The sequence below is a fragment of the Xenopus laevis genome, chromosome 4S (assembly GCF_017654675.1).
Source record: "Xenopus laevis strain J_2021 chromosome 4S, Xenopus_laevis_v10.1, whole genome shotgun sequence".
Lineage (NCBI taxonomy): Eukaryota > Metazoa > Chordata > Amphibia > Anura > Pipidae > Xenopus > Xenopus laevis.
In genome coordinates this window covers 65546070-65561664 of record NC_054378.1, presented here as the reverse complement: position 1 = coordinate 65561664, position 15595 = coordinate 65546070, and the positions used below count along the sequence as shown (strand labels likewise).

At 38.0% G+C, this 15595-nt stretch overlaps 1 protein-coding gene across 2 annotated transcripts in view; it reads left to right on the top strand.

The window, feature by feature from the left end:
• Positions 1 to 15595, top strand: part of LOC414455 (phosphoglucomutase-1) — a 55265-nt gene that overhangs the window by 22214 nt on the left and 17456 nt on the right. For both annotated transcript variants that reach the window (XM_018260767.2, XM_018260766.2), the window contains exons 2-4: positions 10540 to 10702; positions 11859 to 12005; positions 14225 to 14350. In XM_018260767.2, coding sequence (XP_018116256.1) covers positions 10540 to 10702; positions 11859 to 12005; positions 14225 to 14350 — 436 coding nt within the window. The remainder of the gene's footprint in view (positions 1 to 10539; positions 10703 to 11858; positions 12006 to 14224; positions 14351 to 15595) is intronic.

Genomic DNA, 15595 nt, shown 5'->3' with positions numbered 1-15595 from the left:
ATTATGGAAAAGCCATCTCCCATAGGCTCTATTTTATCCAAGTAGTCCAAATTTTTAAAAATAAATTTTCTCTGTAATAATGAAACCATACCTTGTTCATGTTTCAAACTAAGATATAATTTATCCTTGCTGGAAGCAAAACCAGCCTATTGGGTTTATTTAAGGTTTACATGATTTTCTACTAGACTTAAGATATGATGGTCCAAATTGTGTAAAAGTCCATTATCTGGAAAGGCCCAGGTCCTCCGCATTCTGGATAACGGATCCAATATAATTTGCAGTCTTCAGAAGCTTTTTTCGTTTAAAGGGGTCATTTGGAAATCATATATTTATTTTTCAGTCACTATTAAATATTTGTGGAAAAATTTGCTGTTTGTATATTAGCTCTATGTAGAGTAGACTTCAATGTACCAACCAATGTGGTCGGTATGAACCTGCTAATGTCATGAGCCCAAGGTTAATATCATGAGAATGTTTTGAAAGAAGATTACTGTGAAGGGCTGCTATGGGCCCAAATTGGTATAGCCCCTTTATAACATTGATTCATAACCGTTCTTACCCTTAAAGACAATGAAAGATAACATAACAGGGAGTGTCATTTTGTCAGGCACCACCTAGTGATTATCAGTTCAGTTGTTTTCTGATTTTTCACTATAAACATATTTTTTTCAATTGGTTTCCAGCTTTTATTTTTCACGGTTTTCCAAAATTTAAGTTTAATGTTCGTGTCTCTAGTGTTTGTCTGGCAGCTCAGTGATCCAGGAGTATCTGAACTGTTACAATTTGCTACATTTAGTTGATACATTTCTCAGCAGTATCTGTGGAATAATTAGCAAATATTGTATCAATTCTATTTATTCTGCTCAGCAGGGCCAAAGAAGATATTTATCAAAAATATCTGAAAAAAAAGAATAATTTCTCTACTGCACACTTGAAAGAACTGGTAAAATTAACCCCAGGCTGAGGCTTCTTTTTTAATCAAAGATTAGAGTTTACCTTGCCTTTGCCATTAATTAACCTGCAAGTGAACAGAAGTGCGCACTGTTATTTAATTACCCACAATTCATCAATATTCAGTACATAAATAAAACATGTCTATAAAATTCATATCACAATAAATAGTGGATATAGCTCCAAAATTAAGAAATTTATTGTTGCAGACTCTGGAGGTGGTAATAGTACATAAGTGGGTTCTGCAGAAAAGTGGCTGACATTATGGGGACTATTAATTAAACCTCCATTTTTTCTGGTCAAGTTTGTAAAGGAAAAAAAAAGTTCACAGTTTAAATTACGCATGCTCTGGAACTGCTAAAATTTCGAATCTGAAAATACTCCAGTTAAAAATTGTCTAAATCATGTAGTAGTCAATGGTAGATGGTCCCTTTAATAATTTGAACAAGTTTTTTTACCTTCACGATTCTCAATAGTTTCATGCTGTTTGTGCTGGTTTTCATCTGATAATCTGATAAACCTAGATAAAGTCAAGTTTTGAGTGGTCATTCAAAAAAAGTTGCATGATTCAAATTGACACTCTGGTTTGCCATGACTTTCTCAAACCAATTTTTTCAAGCATAATTATTGGTAAATTAAGGGGATTCAGGTTTGGGAGTTTGGTTGAATTTCTTTTTAATAGAGTGAGAAAAAGTCACGTTTTAGTATATACTGTAGGCCTATAATTGTGTTTCAATGTATATCCTGCTCTCCTCCTTTTTTGTGAGTGGCTATACTCATGCATGTTTGTGGTTCTAGGATGGCTTTGTGTTGGAATATAATAGAAAATTGTAAGTTCCTACACTGCTACTTTACATCTTGCATCCCAGTAGTCATTGTTTCACAAATCACAGTGAGAAGTTTTTCAGCTCAGAGTTTTTGCATGTCTATTAGCATTGCATATTTTGCAATATCATTTTGTCTGGCACAAATACGGCAGTGTAATATGCTCATATATCAATAGTGTGCCTGCCATATATTTATATGATCCAATCATAAAAGTTCATAAACTTGTTTGGGTTAGGCCACTTTAGTTACTTTAGTTACTAAAGTTACTTTAGGCTAATGTAACATGTGATGTGTTGTCACCCATGCAAAATCAACCTCACATGTTTCTCATTGATAGTTAGCACCTACGCTTCATCCATTGGCAATTTATTGTTAACTGGTTATAAAAATGTTTACATTTTCTCTTCCGAAAAATCCAGAACAACTAAAGGTCAATGCTGATGTATAGATAAAATGTAATGAGTCCACTTTAGCCTCACTTAGTGGCGGAACTACCGGGGGCCAGGCCAGCACCCCCTCAGGGCCCCCCCGGCAGCCCGTGCGCCACTGAAAATGAGGCTGTACGGATGGGGGCGGGGCCCAGCTGCGCATCCCGCACCAGGCCCCCCCCCTAAGTTACGCTACTGGCCTCACTAAGTCTGCATGGGAGCCTTGCAAGTATGGCTGGCCTTACGTATCATTAAATTCAATCACTTTTTCTTAATATTTCTCAATGCCTATACTAGCTTTTAATGTATAGATTGAATCTTTCACAGCAAGCTTATTTGCAACTGTAAGTGCTTTTTGTGGTCCAAGTGGAATTTTTTTTTTTAAATATCTTTTTATTAGAGTTTTCATTTTTATTACAGGTACTGTAATACACTCTTTCTGAATTTTTCATATTTTACAGAAAATAAGTACCAAAATTACCGGTAACATAAAATAAAAATTAGAAGTGAAAGGATTATGTTCACATTTGTTCATACAAACATAATAAACATACAACTTTAAATCAAACTTGTTGCCAATTTTTCTGTACCTGTATTAAGTTCTGTCAATGTGTTTTTTTTTTTTTATGTAGTCCTGTCCTGCTAATAAACAAACACTAGTGAATAGTATTTAGTTAAAATCGCTGTGAGACAGTTTTGCCATAAACCTACAACCCATTATATCAAGATTTTCTAAGCCCTATGCCGAAAGATATGATAAACAAAGTCCCAAGGTGATGGCCTGAGGTGCCTAAGGTTGCCATATTAGTATAAATTTGCCATGAGTCCCTTATAAAAAGGAGGTCAATTTTTCATTTATCATTATAGCCGTTATACATGCTTTTAATTTTGGTATTGAGAGTTGGCTGCTGTAAAAAAAAATGTGATTCATTTTCTGGAATTACCATTAATTTTGGGTATCCAGTTGTTAGATTAATATTCGGAAAGACCCATGTATAGCTTTATTTGAGTGATAAAGTCAATTAATCCAAAGACTCTTGACCAAAATCTCTGAACTAAAGGGCACTGCAACCATATATGGGCCATCGTTCCTTCTCCCCCACAATTCCGAGGGCTGGGATGGAAACATTTTATGTAGATGTGAGGGAGTTAAGTACCATCGGGTAAGGACTTTGTATGAAGTTTCAACTTGACCTAAAGTAATGGAACATTTACTTGTACCTTCCCACATCTTCTCCCATGCTTTTGGGTCTAAAGTTTGCCGTAACTCCTGCTCCCAGGCTTTTATATATGATGGAGGCGTGTCGCTTGTTTGTAACATTAAAGCTTGATACAGTAAGGAAATTAAGCCTTTTGAATGGGGATGTTTCATACATACAGAACTATCAGGAAGATCGGAATTATTGTGTATTGATTGTAGATAATGCTGAACTTGTAGAAAACTAAATTTTTCAGTAATAGGGGGGTGAAATTTACCCTCAAATGATTCCCAAATCATTTTACCAGTAAGATTGTATAGATCTTTAATATAGTTTATATGGTTCAAATGTCACCATTTGAAGGGAGTGGGTTCTAATCCTCGTGGGAATTCTGGATTACCCCACAATGGGGTAGCTGGTTTATGAGGGGTTACCAATTTAGCAGGATATTTAAGAGTACCAGATAGATAGCAAATGCTTCATAAATTCTGACATCCCTTTTGGGAAAGGTTCCACTTTGATCCAAGGGAGGGCTGCAGGAGTGACAGGGTGAATTAATGATTTTTCTAACCCATAGGGGGGGGGGAATAGGGCGGATCGGTAGTATTTCAATATGTTTCCATCTTGTTTACTTTTTTGTAAAGTCGCCCCTGAAATCCTATTATAACCAAAGGACCAGATAAAGCTAATGAGAGATCTTTGCAATAGTATAAGATTTTTCTTAGGGACAGGATTGGGAAGTGACTGAAAAAGATACAACCGTTTAGGTAAAATAACCATCTTGACTGCATTAATTCGTCCCAAACATGACATTTTATGCTTGTTCCTTTGGGTATGTAGGAGTTTAATTTTCCTCCACATCGGTGGGTAGTTTCGTTTATAAAGGGTTGATAGATGAGGAGTAAGCTGGATTCCTAAATACTGTAAGTGAGATGTGTTCCAAGAGTATTCGGTCCAAGTGGAATTTTAAATAGAACAGGATATATGGACCTCATTTACTTTGGTCTAATAGTGGATAGTAAATTGACGGAGAAATCACCTATTCACAGTCTGTGTGTGTGTATATAGCAATACTATGCGAGTGTTGTAAGAAATTTGTATAACTGGTTTAGTTACATTATAGTTCCCAATTATTAAAAAAAAAAGTAAAATAATACTCCATACCTTGATCTTTTGTTAGCCAAATATTCTCATAATTTAAGAGCCTCATTATAAGTAAGTAATGCAGATCTTGTTCATCCATTCTTGTAATTGTTTTCATGTACACTGTTGCTGCATGAATGGTCACCATATTGAATTCCCTGCATTTCTGTACAAAAGGAATGTAAGCATAATAAGATACTCTTCATTTTGTTCTGGGGGTTTCTTTACATTTCTGAATTTATCTAATGACATTTAGCAGAAATTGTACCTGTGTGTTCCAAGTGGCACATCATTGTCTATGTGTCTTTCAAGAAGCTTAAATCATACACAGTCCACCTCATAAACTATCTGGGATCCGTAAGATCACAGGGAATGAATGTCTCTATAAGAGGATACATCTGACAAAACCACAACATTTGTACTTTTCCAAATAAGGTTTGTATATTGTTTTCCCGCATTCCATGCTAGAAAACACTATACAAATAAGGAAGAATAATAACCACTCCGGTAGTGGAATAAAAGTCTGATTAAATACATAAAATCGAATAAGAATTGTAAATGAAGTGCCATTTTAACTGTGAAATCTGAGCTTTTCACTCACCAGGCAATGACTCCATCATTAATTGATACATGTGTGCCTGTAAAGACTTTTTCAGAGACAGAGGGGCCCTGAGGACAGGGTTAAGAGGACTGACATAAAGAGCACTTTCATCTGTATATAACATGCGATACAGTGTATGGTTCTCCAGCCTTCTAGCTGCTGTTGAGATTCAATACTGGGCCATCATCAAAAGAGCCTATAGCTATAGTTATAAACTGCATCAGTTGTGTGATGAGTGAAAATGCTGAGCTGCATGGAGACAGCAGCTGAAAGTCTACTCAGCAGTACAGTACCTGCCATAGTTGAATTCATTGAATAGTGTTGATTCCAATGACCTTTGGAAAGCATACTTTGCACTGTACTATTGAAATTGTTGGTGGGGCAGATGAGGAAAGTGATTTGAAAATAATACTAAATCCACAAATGTATTTGTTTTTGTATCTTGCATTGCTTTTTGGGTATATTTTGTATGTGAATTAAAGCACAAATGCATGTACATCATTGTGATTGTTACTAGCATTGGTTTGCAGGGTATTTTGTAAACATAACATACAGCCTAGTTTCTCAGAGCTGGCATTGTGATCCACCAACAGGGCCTTTCAGCTAGGCATGCAGTAAGTAGAGGGTTAATTATGACGCGTACACTTAATATGTTAATTAAGCCACTTTGCTCGAAATATCCTCAAATTGGTTTGAGACTCTGTGGTATGTTGCAGTCAGCAGTGATTGTTGTTATTTTGTCCTGAGTTTAAAGGAGAACTATCTCTAAAATTTAAATTTAATATAAGCTTCATCATACTGAAATAAGAAGTTTTCTCAATACAACCAATTAAAAATTCTGTACCATTTCTGAAATAATCAAGTTTATATTCATTATACCTCTCTCAGCATCTGTTTCTCTTCATTTTCTCTTCAAGCATCAGTTGGGTGTCAGATTTTCATTGGCCGTTGTATCCAATATACAGTATCTTATAGGGGGCTCCTTTTCCTAGAACCTGTATTAGAGCTCACTCTATTAATCACCAGCCATTATGTCTCTCTACATGCAGAATTTGTGCAAAAGGCAGTTATTCAAGTACAAACAAAAACTAAAAAAATAAGTTATTTGAGTGAGATCTAATGCATCTGCTAGGAAAGGAAGCCCCCTCCTTTCATAAGATAAATTGGATCTAAGGGGCCCATTTACTTAGTTCGGTTGAAGGAATAGAGGAAAAATAGTTTGAATTTTGAATGGTTGAATATGGTTACTTCGACCATCGAATGGGCTACTTCGACCATCGAATGGGCTACTTCGACCATCGAATGGGCTACTTCGACCTTCGACTACGACCTTTGAATCGAACTAAAAATCCTTCGACTATTCGACCATTCGATAGTCGAAGTACTGTCTCTTTAAAAAATTCTTCGACCCCCTAGTTCGCCACCTAAAACATACCGAGGCCAATGTTAGCCTATGGGGAAGGTCCCCATAGGCTTCCTAACAATTTTCTGATCGAAGGAATATCCTTCGATCGATGAATTAAAATCCTTCGAATCGTTCGGTTCGAAGGATTTAATCGTTCGATCGAACTATTATTCCTTTGATCGTTCGATTGTAGGAATAGCGGTAAATCCTTTGACTCCGATATTCGAAGTCGAAGGATTTTACTTCGACGGTCGAATATTGAGGGTTGATTTACCCTCGATATTCAACCCTAGGTAAATGTGCCCCTAAGTGTCAATGACTTTCTAGTATGCTCAGCTGTTTATTGCATAGCCTGAAGAATACACAAACACTACAGTGACCATTCATATTGAAAATCTAAGGCATGTTTATTTTTTGAATAAAGTTAAGTGGTAATTTACTTTCTGCTGACTGTCTTTGTAGGTTTTAAGATGTAGTTAAGGATATGGTTGATAGCAAGTGACATGCTGTTGCGTTAAACTGCATTAAACATAAAGGTTGTCTATATACTGTTAAGTGTTCTGGGGCACTAAACGTCAATTTTGTTCCCGCATATGCAACATACTAAGAAAAATTAAACATTACGTTTTCTCTTTGTTTAAAGGGATTCTGTCAGGCTCTTTATTGCGAAGATAATTCAATTTCAATTTTATTCTTGATCCAATAAGTGTATTTTTTAAATTTGTAATATTGGTGCATAGGCCACCATCTCAGGTCATTGTGTCTGATCCTGTGCTTTCAGAAAGAACCAGCACTGGAGTCGCTATTTATCCTACTCAATATAACTGAAGGAGTCGTGGGTAACGATGGGTGAATCTGACCCACTTCGCCACAAATTCGTGTAACGTCAGAAAAAAGCAGCATTATAAGTCTATAGACTTTTTTTTTTTCTCCACGAAACAAGGCAAAATATTCACTCATCCATAGGGGCAAATTTACTAAAGGGCGTAGTGACTAACGAGGGTGAAAATTCGCCAGCGTGACGTCATTTCAGTACTTCGCCGATTTACTAACGGTCATGTAATTTCGCTAGCGAAGGAGATAGACTCTAGCGGTACTTCGCTCCCCAACGGCTGGCAAATTTTGTGCTCTGGCGAATGGACGTAACTATGCAAATTCACTAAGATGTGGATTCTACTGAACGTTTCCTCTTGCGCCAGACTTGCCTTCACCACTTCAGACCAGGGGAAGTGCAATAGAGTAGATAGGAGTGCCTAAAAAAATAGTTGACAATTAACAGATCCCATACCTGTATTTCTATTTTGTTTTCAGAAATACAGATACAGTTGCATTATAATGCAGCTTCTATGGAGAAATATACATACACTTCACATTCAGCATCTCAATACTTCTCTCCTAATTTCATGTTCAAAACCTGTTAACCTTAGCCTTATATTTGTAGCAATGGTTGTGTCAACCAGTGAGCCATTTATTAACTGGATTATCAACTGATAAGTAACAACTGGCAACCAGTCAGCCTTATGTGTTTTTTTTTTTTCTGTCAGTACTGCAGAGATAATAGTTAATTGGTTGTTAAGGATTAGAGCTCTAAACCAGAGCTCTACCTTGTTACTACATAACAAATACAAAAGCCTGTATAAATTTAGTATACATCAGGGATCCCCAACCCTTTGAACCCATGAGCAACATTCAGAAGTAAAAGGAGTTGGGGAGCAACACAAGCATGAAAAATGTTCTTGGGGTGCCAAATAAGTTTTGTAATTGGCCATTTAGTAGCCCCTATGTGGATTGTCAGCCTACATTGAGGCTCTGTTTGGCAATGCACCTGTTTTTTATACAACCAAAACTTGCCTCCAAGCCTGGAATTCAAAAATAATCACCTGCTTTGAGGCCACTGGGAGCAACATCCAAGGGGTTGGGGAGGAACATGTTGCTCACGAGCTACTGGTTGGGGATCACTGGTATACATAGTGCTTCTGTAAATGATATCTAGTTATATTGGAGAGGCAGTGGAAATACTGCAGGGGGTGGGGTTTACAACAATGTAGCTGTCATGTACATTCAAACATGAAAACTGCCATTCATTTGGGATTAATGTCTAAAGTAATGAACAAATAATATTTCAGTGATTCTAATAGCCTCTTATTTTCACCTGGCGGTGATGCATATTTATTGAGCTAGCTGTCATGCTCCAGCTGAATGTTGGTTTTTAGTCATTAAACAGCAATGTTGAATAGAGAGATTTCAGGCATTGTGCCCACTGAGATTTCAGCAAGAAATCCTGTGTTGTATAAATGAGTTTAATAATAAATATTTGTTTTGCACTTCTGCGTCTTAGACTTGAAGCAAACAAATGGAGGAAAGTGAGAAATCCGTCATTGTAAAATAGGACATAGATGGTTTAGAGCTCCATGACTGGATTGTGACCATTAGTTTGATCTGATCTGAGACTTGTGCATGCTCATCAACTGATGAGGATGGCGATTGCTGTGAACTATATACATGGACCAGTGGGCTAAGGGTTTTTGAGACCCAACCTGTCTCCAACTGGGATTTGTCCAGCTTTTGGCTGCAGGCAAAATAGTATCTATAATCATGCACCCCAGTGAATATCTGACCCCTTATTTAATCATCTGGAATTAGTTAGAGTAGAAAAGAATATGTATATGTATATATATATATATTTTTTTATAATAAGAAGGGCATACAAACCCTTGTGGGTTTTGGTACATTAATTTAGCTGATCACTCAATAGTAATGCATACAACTTTGGTTTGATCATCCCTATGGTCCTGTAGAGTCATTAATGTGTGTTAACATTGCAGAAACTTGGAAACTGAAGTTCTGTTTTTGTGCACTTAGTTCTTGATATTAGCGATGTGCAGAGTGACCTCACAGTGGGTCGACCACTGGTTGGGCAGGTTTTGGTTGAAATTTAGTAGGGATGCACTGAATACAGGATTCAATTCGGAGTTGGCCGAATCCTTCTGCCCAGCAGAACCGAATCTGAATATGCAAATTAGGGGAGGGAAATCGCGTGACTTTGCATATGCAAATTAGTATTTGGATTCGGTTTGGTATACGGCCGAATGTTTCACGAAGGATTCGGGGGTTCGGCCAAATCCAAAAAATCCCTTAAATTTAGCCAACCATTGTGGGTTAGGGTTGAATCAGACTTGGGAAGTACACTGCTCCAGAAGATTTTGTGTCTTGGAAAAAGAGGGGCACACAGTAGCAGCATACAGAGCAAGATGGCACAGGTCCTACAATGGCAACATTTTGCAGGGTAAGTCTTTGTGGGTTAGGGTGCGGGTTCAGTTTTTTTCCTGAGCCGCACCTCACTACTTGATATGTTTGCATCTGTATGGATGAATGTGCCCTCTCAATCTTGCATTGTCTGTAGAACAGCAAAAGGAATGTAATGGTTTTTATCCAAATAAGTAAATGGTGTTTGTACATTCTGAGTAGGTAAGTGATGTACCATATTTGACAATAAAAAAAACAAAACAGTAGTGGAATATGTTTCAAACATAAAGAGTGGAGAGCTAAGAAATCATGGAATCATGGAAGTAATAGTATATTTGTAGTTTTTTGTGTAACATTCCTAGAAGTGTTAACTTCCATACGGAAAAAGTACGCTTGAAATCCTGGTGATGTGTGATAGAGACGTTGAAAGTATATAATTCACAAAAACTGTCACTGTCTGCAGTTCTCTAAGACACTTATCTGCCTACACGTTAAACAAAAAAAATGCAATCATATATAGGAGAGATAGAATTATAAAATATTTGGCATGTAATACTTTGTGAGTTTAAGGAAAAGCACTGTACCAGCTCAGTAGGCATTTAATTGCTAAAAAGGGATAGCCGTGTTAAACATTTTTTTTTGAAGAACACAAAAACTGAATGATTAAGCTCCTTTCAAAACTTTGTTTCATTTTTATTGCCTCCAATGGTTTAATAACCTGTTTTTGCTCTGTTACAGATTGGACGCTTAGTTATTGGACAGAATGGCATTCTTTCTACTCCAGCAGTATCATGCATCATCAGAAAAATTAAAGCCATTGGTGGCATCATTTTGACCGCTAGCCATAATCCAGGGGGCCCAAATGGAGATTTTGGAATCAAGTTTAATACTTCCAATGGAGGTAAATGAGGATGCTTTGTTGGCATTTTTAGATTTGGTTTCAAAAATTTTAACAGTTGCAAAGGTTTTGGGGGGGAAAAATTTGAAAAGTGAACTAAACTGCCCCATCTGACTTAACTAATAGGGGCTCTTTGTAGCCCCCCTACCCAACCACATCAAAGCAACTCCTGCACACTACCCTTTCATCTGGTACCTGGCAGCCAAATGCAGAGCCGTGCAACTGGATTAGCAGCTGTTTTGTTCGGCTACACCGCTATCCGTCCCAGGACTAAAATTGATGCAGCCAAGCTTGGCAGCCACCAACTATGCAGTGTATCTCCCCTTTGAGTAATCTACACTGATGCAGAATGCTTTAAAGGGGAACTGAAGCCTAAAGTTAATAAAACGCTGTATATTATATGCTGAACTTCGGTTCAGCAGCCCTATAAAAATAGTAAAGATCCAGGCCTCCAGAAGCAGCTTCCCATATCTTGATTGCCGTTGACTCTGTACATACTCTGTTTACTCTTGGTTGTTGTGAAAAAGCTAAAAATTAACAGAAATTGAATTTGCATCTGTCAGTACTCCACATGAATCCTCTGGTCAGTATAAGTGTTAAAAATGAATGGGGTACAACATGGACATTTTGCTTTCCTATTTAAATTTGTCAATGCAAAATTATCAAACTTTGACCTTGCCACTCCATTTCTACAATGTGCATGACCAAACTCTTGAGTAGCACATTTGCTTGTCTGAAATATATTTAAAAACGTAAAAAAGGTTAGATACAAAATCCTTTACATCTTAAAATGTTTGTAAAAGTTATACCTGAGGCATCTTGCTCCCTTAGGGTGAGGGCAGGTGGTGCGTTTGAAGATCTCATCCAGCACAGGCATCAAACTGTACTCCATTCCATTGAATTCAGTCAGAATCTCTGCTGCTAAAACATCTGACTATCTTAATTATGACAAAATGCAAGAGAAAGCAACTTTGCAAAAGTTTTACTGGCAGAGATTGACTGGCTTCAGTGGGAAGGTATTTTCCAACAAAATGCTCTAGAGGAGATTTAGCACAGGCAACAAAAACAAAGAGCCTGCCATGGCCCTGCTATGAACATATCCATAATGCAGACCTAGTGGGGGATTTTGTTTAACACACTTTGTTTGTCTCTTGACCAGGTCCAGCACCTGAAGCCATTACTGATAAGATTTTCCAGCTCAGTAAAACCATAGAAGAATATGCTATTTGCCCTGATCTTAAAGTAGACTTGGCTACTATTGGAAAACAACAGTTTGATTTGGAGAACAAGTTCAAACCATTTACTGGTAATGTATGGCATTTTACAAGTTGCAATGGAGATATTATTCATGAAAGAGGACAAAACACTTTAGGGGTCATTTATGTAAGAGAACACAGTTCTGCTCTTCTGATATTTTCACAGCTCTCTACCCTTTGTTTCAGAGCTCAGACACCTGCTGCTTTATTCAGAAATGTACTGAGGTGTGGGGGGGACATAGGTGGCCCCCTAACTTGTGCTGAACACCAGAATTCCTCAAGGTGCAATTATGACCCTTAGCACTTCAGCACTTGTGCCAAGGGATCAGTAAATAACCCCTTTTCAATGCCATTGGGGAAAACTGGACACTACTCCTGCTTGACACATTAATCTTATAGGGCTGAATGTTAATCTAGAATTAAAGGTTACAAGACTTTGTGACCATTACATGGGTAGCCCTGCATAATGTATTTTATATATACAGGTATACAATTATTTTAGAACGATACAAGGATGTTACTGTGGACACAATATTTTCATGGTGCCAGCAAGTTTTTTTCCTCTGCACCAGTGCTAGCCAACTTCTGTGGTACTGAGGTCTGGAATTTTTCTGGCCTACGTGGTGGAGGGCCAGTGTTGACCACTCCCCATTTAAGCCACACCCATGGGCCGCCAGTTGGACAGCACTGCTCTACACTATTACTACAGATATCTTTGGAAAGTCTGCAGATCTTCCCCCTTAAATGATACACTGCATTTAAAAGTTGTATTCACATGTTGGTTTAAATGGATTCCGTCATCATTTTTATGGTTTACTTTTTATTTCTAAATTACACTGTTTACATTGAAAATGATTGTCTACCAGTTAAAATTTTATTCTTGAACCAACAAAATGTATTTTTTTTAGCTGTTTTGTTGTGGAGGCAGCATCTCGGTGCATTGTGCCTGATTCTGCAATTTGAGAGAGAGACAGCACTTCAGGATGGAATTGCATTTAGTCTATTTAGCTATTGTTTCTCCCCATCTCTTTGTATCATACAACGAACTTAGGTTGTGGTGCTATACTCCTGTCTACCACTAGGTGGGGCTAGCAAGCACCTTTAGTAATGCAAACTAATCTTTCAGCAGAGGTGTCATGTAGCTGCTATCTGGTTAGTTACCCATTGTTCTGTTGATAGGCTACTGGGGAGGGAAGGGAGGGGAGTGCTATTACTCCAACTTGCACTGTAACAGTAAAGAGTAACTGACGTTTATCAGAGCACAAGTCACATGACCTGAAGGCACCTGGGAAACTGACAATATGTCTAGCCCCATGCAAAATTTCAAAATTAAATATAGAAAAATCAGTTTGCTCTTTTAAAGACAGATTTCAGTACAGAATTCTGGGGAGCAGCACTATTAACTGATGCATTTTGAAAAAAATGTGTTTTCTCGTGACAGTATCCCTTTAAATGAACAGTAACCCCAAACAAATGAAAGTGTTTTAAAGTAATGAAAATATCATGTACTGTTGCCCTGCACTGGTAAAAATGATCTATTTGCTTCAGAAACACTACTATTATTCATATAAACAAACTGCTGAATAGCAATGGCGGAAATTGAAAAAGGCTATATGGCACAGGATAAATAGTGGATAACAGATAACACCATTTTGTTCTACAGAGCTTATCTGCGTTGTACTATGTAACTTGAGCCCTTTCTTCTTTGAATAGCTGCCCCCATGGCTGCACAGCAGCTTATTTATATACACTATATAGATAGATAGATAGATAGATATATAGTCCATTTTCATGGTTTGCTTTGTATTTGCTTCAAAATGGTTTCTCTGTTAGTGAAAGGATATTGTAGCTCCCTCTTGATAAAGAAAGTTTGTATCTGCTAGGTAACACTGTAACTGTGTAAGGTTTAGTGGATATGCACAACAGTGACTGCTAGAATTTATCCCAACTCAGGGTTGTGTAGCAATTATTGGAACTACCGTTATGTTTGTTACACAATCAAGACAAGAGACAAAAACATGTGCTGAACATGGCTTTGAATTGTTTAAAGCATAGAACTGCACTTCTTAAGTGAGAAACGGAACATGGGTCACATTTTTGGCACAGGGTTCAGAGACGGTAAACTGGCACGTAATCTCTCTTTTTTTTTTTTCAGCCATGACATTGCTGAACACCAATACTTTTCTGAATCCATTTTATTTCATGTAAAAAAAAAATGGAATTAGTGACTTTCACATGTCTGTAGTGATTTTCTTGTTTCTTACTGCAGTCGAGATTGTAGATTCGGTGGAAGCCTATGCAAACATGCTGAGAAATATATTTGACTTCAGTGCTCTAAAAGAACTCCTTTCTGGACAGAACAGGCTTAAGATTCGAATTGATCCAATGCATGGAGGTAATGTAATTGTTTTACTATAGAAAATACATTCTTTCAATGCCAAAGGCTCATATTACCTGGTTATAGCCTGGTGTTGGAAGAAAAAAAGAGAATCCTATTTTTCCAGCTCTAATCCAGCCTAACCCAGGTGTAGATTTATTGCAAAGCCACAAAGCCCTAGCGTAAGGAGGCAAGGTACAAAGGGCAGTAGGTCATCCCAATATTCTGGCAGCCTGGGTATACCTTTGGTGGCCCAAGGGGCGCTCCGCCAATTAGAGGCTCAGGTGGAGGCTCAGGCTGCAGCGCCAGATACGTTTACAGGGGCGTCAAAAAGCCACTTCTGGTACTTTAAAGAGCCGAATTTCCCGTTTTGAAACTGAAAATTTGGCATTACTAGTGCGAGAGAGCGCAGTTGCCCTCTCCGCACTAGTGTTCCTGCCTCGGATGCCTCCCCTCCTGATAGGTAAGCCGGCGACATTTTAGGAGCCGCCTCGGGCGTCTCTTTCATCAGAATCCGCGCTGGATGGCCCACAACTCCTCGTTGTTTGTATCGCTTGTAACACCAGAAGCCAAACTGGGCATTGGGCAGGGAGACACCTGTAATGACTTCTGCCTATCCAATACCTTGTGTGGCTCTCTTGTTTACAAAACTATCTTTCTAGTCAACATTTTATCTATATTCAGAGTGGTGACACAGCACTGGGTTCTTGGCATGCAAAAAGGGAAAGACCAGCCCATGACATTTTGCCAAACATTATAAATACCTTTCATAGGTGGAGGGTGATTTTTTTGCTTGGGAAGGCTACTTAACCCACTCCTTGCCAGCATGCTTTGTTTTTACATCTCTGCTTATGTCCTGTAAACACAGAGCATGTCATAGAAGAAAGAGAGCAATTTCTGTGTTTTTCTGCTGTCCCACTTACCCTCCTATTTATCCTTTTGCTCTCTTACTAGTTTCTCATCTGCAGGTGTCACTACTGTATCATTTTTAATTTGTCTCTCTCTTTTTATACTGCTTTCCACCATCTATTTTGTATCCCGTTTTCTCTTCTATCCTTCACAGGTCCCTTTGCATTTTTTTACTAGTAACCATGCATTTTGTTTCCACCCCCTCCATATTTCTGTGCTCTGACTTTGTATTGCATATGCATGCTCTATGATTTATTTTATTATTTCCAGGCTGGTGGGGAAAGGGGCAGAAGGGAATTAAAGCAAAGGAATAAAGAATGTACCTGGGTGCTGCCCCTAACACACACAACCCAG